Here is a 9450-nt window from a genome sequence, read left to right on the forward strand (position 1 = left end):
CTGTTACAGGGTGCCACCTCCCATGATGGAAGAGGCAGGGAGTTGAGCCCTCACTTCTCTTATCCCTAACTCCCTAGAGAAGAGTGGTAATATTCCTTTTTTGTCATATTTTTTTTAAAGGTATTGGTGTATTTCTTAAATCTAATGGGATTCTCTATTGAGTTTATTCTTTTCATGTTTAACCAGAGCTTCAGCCCTCCCACCTCCATGAGATCCTACTTTGTCCTCTCCCTTTCCTGCAGCCCTCACCAGCTCCATTGCTTCTTATCTCCTTTCCCTGTTCTTCTGGCCCCTTTTATGGGATGATTTTTCTGAGAAAGTTACATATCATAAAAACTGGACTATTGGGTTAGCATCTAAAGATGGTCCAAGTTTTTTCTCTTAAAGCTACCCTTTTTCTCTAACATTTCTGCCTGGGTTTCATGGTGGCATCCCCTGGGATGCATGTATTTTATTTATCACCCTTCATTTTCAGGAAGCATGGTTCTGGCCCAGAGATCAGATACTTGAATAGAAAACAAGGCTGGGTGCTTTTCTACTTTGCTGTTGTACATATGGGCATCCATAACACACCATTTTTATTTTTTTTTTTAGCAGTTCTTGATTGGTGGTTCTGTGTTGGTAAATGGGAGAGCTAATAGGCCAACTCCAATTCACAGAGGAGAAGAAAAGGATCAGTAGGCTCAGTTATTCAGTTTCATCCCATCAAATTCTCTTCAATCAAAATCAACCCCACAGAGCTCACTTATTTTCAAACTCTTCCACTTTGCTGAGTATGTCTTCAGGGTGACATTTGCTTAGTATGTCCCATATGTGTGTGAATGACTGTAGGAATATATGATAAAAACATTAAGTATCTCTTAGAAATTACCTTACACATTGGTTCCCTTTTACTTTGGAGAGTTTTAAATTCAAGGCATTTTTTGAGGTAAGGCTCACTAATCTTCGGTGATTGATAACTGCTACAAATGGATACCCTGTAAGGAGAATTCAATACTTTTTTTTTTTTGCGGTACGCGGGCCTCTCACTGTTGTGGCCTCTCCCGTTGCGGAGCACAGGCTCCGGACGTGCAGGCTCAGAGGCCATGGCTCACGGGCCCAGCCGCTCCGCGGCATGTGGGATCTTCCCGGACCGGGGCACGAACCCGCGTCCCCTGCATCGGCAGGCGGACTCTCAACCACTGCACCACAAGGGAAGCCCGAGAATTCAATACTTTTAAACATGGCAAAATCTAACAGGCAGCAGAGAAAAACAAAATGTTTTCTTATTTACTAACCACAAAACTTAGCTGAGAGTTGAATTAAGGGTTGAATTATTCTGTTTTTTCAGTGAAATGCAGTCTTACAAATCAAAATCACTTCTTACAATCAGGAAAAACTCTGCACTTGTTTCTGGAACAACTGAATACCTGTTATTTTTCTTATCTTAGGGTAGAGGTTCAGTGTTCACTTGGGAGAGGAAGGCAGTAATTAACTTTGTTACTCTTTTTCTTCAGAGGAATCTTCTAGCATGCCCAGTCTACCATTAACTTCTCAAATTTGTTATCTGGGTGTCTTCTAGAGGCTCAAGATGATTTCCTTCCCTGTGTGGTGAATTTTAGGCATGATCTAAAAGGGTATCCAAAAGATTCTTCCTTTTACTCTGAGCAGCAGTTGCCCGTGTTTCTTTAGTTTGAATTAAACTGGCCGCGAAAATGAGTGCTGTATCCAGACAGGTCCATGCTGAAAGTTTGTGAATACCCTGGAGGATGCTCTAGCTGTTGTAACTCAAAAGTGGGTCCTATCCTACAGAGAGCTCCTTGACAAAACAACAGCTTCCAAAAGACTCAGCAATGTTTGGTCTTTAAAGTGGAGTTTTGTTTATGGAATTTGTTTGTAGGCCAGTAGCAAATTCTGCTTTAACTTTACCAGTCAGGTTTACTAATAAAACATTCACATGTACTGGAAGTGAAACAAAATCATCCTTGTCTCTTTTGGCCTGTCTGTCTAATGCCTGTACCTGCAGGAAGTTCACACTGTAAGAACAGTTCTCATAGGCAGGAGGTTAGAGTCTTCAGTTTTCCTACATGATTTGCTAACCCTCTGCTTACTATAAAACCATTACTCAAATACCTTTAGACTTTACCATAGTTATTAATCTGCTTGATGCGAAACAACTTTTGTATTTTTCTGGCTAATGTATTGTATAAGCTATAGGAGAACACCTGTGAGAAATTTATTGTCTGAAACATATGATAGGAGGAACTGCTTTTTAAAAAGAGTTTTGTTTTTGTATTCATTTGAGATAGAACAAGTTGAAGGAATTATTGGTTGAAGAAGTCAAATGATTTAAATCAGATCTTGTGTGTGAATGCTTGCGTGCGTGTGTATTTATTGAAGAAAATGTGTCTCAATTTGAGAACTGGAAAATTGGATATTTGATTTTAATTATATTTTTATTTATTTAAAAAAGTAGAAGTGGTCTTTCATTATTGATTTTTTTGTCCCACAGAATGACTTAAATTTTCCCTGCCTGTTTGGTTAAGACACAGGGGAACATCTTAAATCTGTGATAATTTCCAAGTTACATAATTTTAAGAGGCTTTCCTCTTATACAGAACACAAGGAGAAAAGAAATCCAGCTGGAAATCATTTCACCATTTTTGCTGTAAATTTTTTAATATGTTTGTGATATGATAGTATTAATTTTCTTGCTAGATGTGGATGATTAATTTTTTCATCTGTATTAGGAATTAAATATTATTAATTGGGGTTAATGAGTTGATCTACTCTCATGCTTATATCTGAGCTCTTGTAGTACTATTCCATTCTCTTTTGAATTATATAAGGCATTTCTCCATTTTTGTGTGGTACTTACAGCCATAACCCTTATTTTGAAGGTTTTATATTGTAGATATTTGACTTAATATAAAATTATTTTTATGCAAGATAAAAGATGTAGAGTCTTTAGTTCATCTTATGATGCAAAGGAGAATAACTGGGCAAGGAATGTGGTTAAATAGGGCTTTTTTCCTTTTAAATTTATACTGCTAAATACACCAGGAGATCAACATCAAAATCAAATCCAAGGACTTCCATAGACATTACAGTTCAATTTTAGTTACGAAAGCAAAGAAGTCTTTAAAAAGCTCTTATACAGTCCATTTTTATTTTCTTGATGAAATGGTAACTAGATACCTGGTTAATCAGAGTTTAGTTTTATTCCAGACTTTGTTTTTATGTTGGGAGGAACTGAACTTTGATCTTAGTCACTTGTAAGTCTCCGTAGTGAAACTGAACTCCTTTCATTTAACACTTAGTACGTTTGTGCATTAGGAAAACTTATTAGAGGAAAATTATGTTTATATGCAGACACAAAGTGGCTAAACTCATCTGTTATGAACAAAAGTTAATGAGGGAGAATTTGTGCATCCACATACAAGTTTTCTTGAATTAAAGGAGAAAAACCAGACCCTGACAAAGGAGGGCTGGACTGAAAAACAGTACCCTCAATACTACAGAAATGAGGAAAAGAGGTAATGGGCAACAGAGAGCTTCGTCCTGCTCTGAGATCCCGAAGAATCCCCATCCCCTCCCCCCTGACCTCCTGCCAGAATGTTGGGTTTCAAAGAATGCGCAGATTAACGGATATCAGGAGTAGCGTGGCCCTGGGCTGAGGATAAGGATAATTTACCTGAGTAACAGTCCTGGCTGAATCATTACAGGCCTTCTACTTGGTATATCTCTGTGTAAGCGTAAAGGGAACTTAGCCAAGGAGCATTAAAACCATTGCTGTTGGAAGGAAGTCATATAGTAAGGAAACCACTGAAGGCCAAGAGAGAAAAGCAAGAACAGAAACACAGCCCCAAGGTCTGTAAGACTCAGAGTTGGGCAGTGCCCACCCATAAGGGAGCCAGCATAGATCTGAAGTGAATACCTGTGACGGAGGGTCTGCGTGTCAGGGAAAGCTGCTGCTGCTGGACATAGGCCCTGCATCATCAACTGATTTAACATGGCAGCGTCTGTGACACACTCTGCCTCTATACTGCCTTCTCTACGGAAAAACCAAGTGGCCTTGAAGGAGGGTAAGATGAAGTTTCAGACTTGGGCTCAGCAGAAGAGGGATTTGAGGCTGGGGCCAGTGCCAGGATCTTCATGTTTCAGTTTGAGGATTGTGTTGCTGTTGGTGATTTCTCTGCCAAGCTTGTACTGTGATCTGGGATCAGTATATTACTCTTCCTATGAAACAGTCACCCCCAAGAGTCTGACAGTGGAAGGAAGGGAAGACCAAGTGGAAAAGCTCTCCTATGTGCTATTTATGCAGGGCCAGAAACAGCTGATTCACCTGAAGGTGAAGAGAGACTATTTTGTGAATAACTTTCCAGTCTTCAGCTACCACAATGGCATCCTGGGGCAAGAAATGCCTTTGATCTCACATGACTGTCATTATGAAGGCTACATAGAAGGAGTCCCAGGTTCTTTTGTTTCTGTCAACACCTGTTCAGGCCTCAGAGGCGTCCTGATTAAGGAGGCAAAATCCTATGGCATTGAGCCCATTCACTCTTCAAAACGGTTTGAACATGTGTTGTACACCATGGCCCGTGAAGCTCCAATCTCCTGTAGTGTCACTTCCAATGACAGCCAAGTGGCATTCACCAGCCGGCAACAAGAGAGCAGCAAGCCTCGCAGTCGGCAGGTGCCATCCTACTTGTGGTCACATACCAAATACGTGGAGATGTTTGTCGTGGTCGACAACCAGCGGTTCCAAATGTGGGGCAATGACATCAATGAGACAGTCCAGAGAGTAATGGACATCATTGCTCTGGCCAACAGCTTCACTAGGGGAATAAACACAGAGGTGGTGCTGGCTGGAATGGAGATTTGGACCGAGGGGGACCTCATACAGGTCCCAGTGGACCTGCAAGTTGCACTCAGGAATTTCAATAGCTGGAGACAAGAGAGGCTCTTCCATCGTGTGAAGCATGATGTTGCCCACATGATCGTTGGACACCATCCTAAAGAGGATACGGGGCAGGCATTTCTCAGTGGTGCCTGTTCAAGTGATTTTGCAGCAGCCGTTGAATCCTTCCACCATGAGGATGTCCTCCTGTTTGCAGCGCTCATGGTCCATGAGCTTGGGCACAACTTGGGTATTCCGCATGACCATTCGGCCTGCGTTTGTAAAGATAAACCCTTTGGCCTCATGCGTGAAAATATCACTAAAGAAAGTGGCTTCAGCAACTGCAGCTCTGACTTCTTCTACCAGTTCCTCTGGGAACACAAAGGGGCCTGCCTATTTAACAAGCCTGGGCCCAAAGGCCGCGTACGGAGGGATTCCCGCTGTGGAAATGGTGTTGTAGAAGAGGATGAGCAGTGTGACTGTGGTTCTGACTGTGACAATCACCCATGCTGTGACCAAACATGTAGGCTGAAGGAGAATGCAGAGTGTAGTGATGGACTCTGCTGCGTTAAATGCCAACTGAAATATAAGGGATTCATGTGCCGTCCTGCTTTGGGGGAGTGTGACCTCCCAGAGTATTGTGATGGTTCCTCTGGAGAATGCCCCATAGACAGCTATAAGATAGATGGTACAATGTGTGATAGAATTCACTATTGTGCTGGAGGTCGCTGTAAGAACCCTGATAATCAGTGCATGGATATATATGGGTTCTCTGCAAGGTCTGCCCCAGAAAACTGTTACATTTCAATGAACAGAAGAGGGGACCGGTTTGGAAACTGTGGTATTACCAACTCACCTAGGTTAAGATATTTGAAGTGTGTAGATGATAATATATTTTGTGGGAAACTTATATGTACAAATGTTAGACAGGTACCACAAATCAAACCAAATCATACACTGATCCAGGTCGCTCATGAAGATGACTGGTGCTGGAGCATGGATGCCTATAACACTACTGATATCCCTGATGATGGAGATGTACACACTGGCACTCTTTGTGCTCCAAACAAAGTCTGTGTAAATTACTCTTGTACTGATTATGCTGTGCTCAAGTATGACTGCAAACCAGAAGAAATGTGTAATGGTAACGGAGTTTGCAACAATTTTAGGCACTGCCATTGTGAGGCTGGCTATGCTCCCCCTGACTGCAGAGGTCCAGGAGATGGTGGTAGTGTAGACAGTGGTCCACCTGGCAAACCAACTGAAATTCAAAGTGTAGGTGTAGGTGGCGGTTCTTTTCATCGTAGCATTGAGTTTAGAAATGTTGGCAAGCTAATTTTCATACTCCCTTCATTTCTTTTAATATTGTTGTTAGTTTTAATATTTTACATTACCCTCAGGGCTGTAAATGAGTCAGTAGAGACCCTAGGGCGTACCTTGGAGGAAAGTTCAGAGGAAACCACTAGTAAGGGATTCTTAACGGAGTTTCTACCAGTGGGGCTACAGGAGGAGGAGTCAGAAGAGAAGGACCAAGAAGAGGTGGCCCCCCCACCGGAGGAGGCCCCCTTGCCGCCGCTGGAGGCTCCCCCACCGCTGTAGGCAATGCTGCTGCCGCCGGAGGCCCCACCACCAGGAGAGCTAGCACCATAAGAGGTAGCAGGTGAAGGAAAAGGATAACCAAAGGCAGAAGTGTATTGGTGGAAGAATCCAAAAATATCGAATATCTCAAGCACTGAGTGGGAAAGAGGGGCTCAGAGAAGCAAAGGTGAAGTGAGAATTGATGGCTCCTGTAGCTCTGAACAGGATATATAGTCTACAGAAACATACTAACATGGGAACAGAGATGCCCCTGCTTTCAGTATTCATTTTAGTAATTTGGTTATATGTTCATATATGAACTCATAAAATATTCTATATTTTTGCTGTTTTCCCATTTCATGAAACAATTTTATTTAAGCTCTTCTCATGAATCATACCTATCAATATCATCATTCATTTGGGCCAATTTCTGATCTGAAATTACTTTTCAGGGCCTACCATCTTCCATCTACATTGTTTGATACACAGTATTATCTCTACCTATGACTATCACAGGGTCATTAATCCCACTCATAACACATTATCTTAAAAATGTTATCTGTTGAGTAATCTAATTTGCCCCAAAAGTTGCTATTCACGAATAAAAGGTAATTTAAAATAAATAAAAAGCTATTTTAAGATGAAGCATCGCTTCAGACTCCATACAGCCTAGTCCTTGAGGCTTCTTTATTTTGGGGCTCTCTTGGAAGGGGCTACATCTGATCCAGGGTTGTCCGATCACCCTGGGTCTGGGTGCATGGGGGAAGGGGAGCAACTTAGGCAAGAGACAACCTTGTCTAGTGCAGAGTTAAATTGAAAGTATTAATTGTTCCTTCTTTTCTGTTTTTCGACTTTACTTATTATATTTATTTCTCATTTCCTTTTTAAGTTAACATATTGTTGACTGACAGTCCAAAGGAACAGAGCTTTGGAGGGTAGTCAATTGTCTGTAAAGAGAGCACAAAGCACATACAATAAAACATGCATTCTGTGCAAGACACTGTGCTACTTTACATTTGTTGTCTTAATTTAATCCTCCCATCCACCCTATGAGACCTCCATCTTGTACATGAAGAAACAGAGACCAAAGACTTTTGCTCTAGAGTTGATAAGGGGTGGAACCTGCATACGGCCCCACGTATGACTGAATCTACATTCGCCACTGCCTCATGAGCCTGTTCCTTTAGTAAAAAAAAAGTGAGCAGGAAGACAACTGACATGTCCTTAATTGCCCAGGTGATTAGTGATGCTGAACACCTTTTCATGGACCTGTTGGCCATCTTTATGTCTTCTTTGGAAAAATGTCTATTCAGATTCTCTGTCCATTTTTAAATTCGACTTTTTTCTTTTTGATATTGAGTTGTATAAGTTCTTTTTATATTTGGATATTAACCCCATATCAGATATATGATTTGCAAATATTTTTTCCCATTCGATAGGTTGACTTCATTTTGTTGATGATTTCCTTTGCTGTGCAGAAAGAAGCCTTTTAGTTTGATGTAGTTCCACTGTTTTTTCTTTCCTTTTTTAATATTTATTTATTTATTTGGCTGCTCCGTGTCTTAGTTGCAGCATGCAGGATGTTCATTGCCACGTGAGGGATCTTCCTTGAGGCATGCAGGATCTTTAGTTGCAGCACGCAGGCTTTTAGTTGCGGCATGTAGGATCTAGTTCCCTGACCAGGGATTGAACCTAGGCCCCCTGCATTAGGAGCATGGAGTCTTAACCACTGGATCACCAGGGAAGTCCCTAGTTCCACTTGTTTTTGCATTTGTTGCCTTGGCTTTTGGTGTCAAATCCAAAAAGCCATTGTCAAGGCCAGTGTCAAGGAGCTTACTGCCTATGTTTTTTTCCTAGGAGTTTTATGGTTTCAGATCTTATTTTCACATCTTTAACCCATTTTGAGTTAATTTTTGTATATGGTATAAGATAGTGATGCACTTTCATTTTATGCATGTGGTTGTTCAGTTTTCCCCTTTATTGAAGAGACTGTTCTTTCCTCATTGTATATTCTTGGCTTCTTTGTTGTAAATTAATTGACTATATATGTATGAGTTTATTTCTGAGCTTTCTATTCTGTTCCATTGATCTATGTGTCTGTTTTTATGCCAATACCATAGTGTTTTGATTACTATAGCTTTGTAATATAGTTTGAAATCAGGAAGCATTATGCTTCCAGCTTTGTTCTTTTTTATCAAGACTGCTTTGGCTATCTGGGGTCTTTCATAGTTCCAAAAAAATTTTAGGATTATTCGTTCTATTTATGTGGTAAATGTCATTGGAATTTTGATAGTGATTGCACTGAGCCTACAGATTGCTTTGGGTATTATGGAAATTTTTTTTTTTTTTTTTTTGCGGTACGTGGGCCTTTCACCATTGTGGCCTCTCCCGCTGTGGAGCACAGGCTCCAGACACGCAGGCCCAGCGGCCATAGCTCACAGGCCCAGCCGCTCCATGGCATGTGGGATCCTCACGGACCGGGGCACGAACCCGTGTCCCCTGCATCGGCAGGCGGACTCTCAACCACTGCGCCACCAGGGAAGCCCTATTATGGACATTTTAACAATAATAATTCTTCCAACTCATAAACACAGAATATTTTTCTATTATTTGCATCTTCTTCCATTTCCTTCATCAATGTCTTATAGTTTTCAGTGTATAGGTCATTCACCTCCTTGGTTAAGTTCATTCCAAGTATTTTATTCTTTTTGATGCAATTATAAATGGGATTGTTTTCTTAATTTCTCCTATGATAGTTTGTTATTAGTGTATAGAAACACAACTAATTTTTGTATATTGATTTTGCATCCTACAACTTTACTGAATTCATTTATTAGTTCTAACAGTATTTTGGTTGAGTCTTTAGGGATTTTTATATATAACATGTCATCTGCAAGTAGTGACAGTTTTACTTCTTCCTTATTTTATTTTATTTTTTTCCCGTACGCGGGCCTCCCACTGCTGTGGCCCCTCCTGTTGCGGAGCACGGGCTC

General features: G+C 41.0%; 2 protein-coding genes across 2 annotated transcripts in view; one reads left to right on the plus strand and one right to left on the minus strand.

The window, feature by feature from the left end:
• The window catches only part of TMEM116 (transmembrane protein 116), a 131571-nt gene that overhangs the window by 12076 nt on the left and 110045 nt on the right, over nt 1-9450 (minus strand). The gene's annotated exons all lie outside the window — the stretch shown is intronic.
• Nucleotides 29-8366, plus strand: LOC101277376 (disintegrin and metalloproteinase domain-containing protein 1a-like). Its single transcript, XM_012537305.3, has one exon. The coding sequence runs from the start codon at nt 3992-3994 to the stop codon at nt 6476-6478; it is 2487 nt and encodes an 828-aa protein (XP_012392759.2). The 5' UTR covers nt 29-3991; the 3' UTR covers nt 6479-8366.

The sequence above is a fragment of the Orcinus orca genome, chromosome 15, assembly GCF_937001465.1.
Source record: "Orcinus orca chromosome 15, mOrcOrc1.1, whole genome shotgun sequence".
In the NCBI taxonomy this organism is placed as follows: Eukaryota; Metazoa; Chordata; class Mammalia; order Artiodactyla; family Delphinidae; genus Orcinus; species Orcinus orca.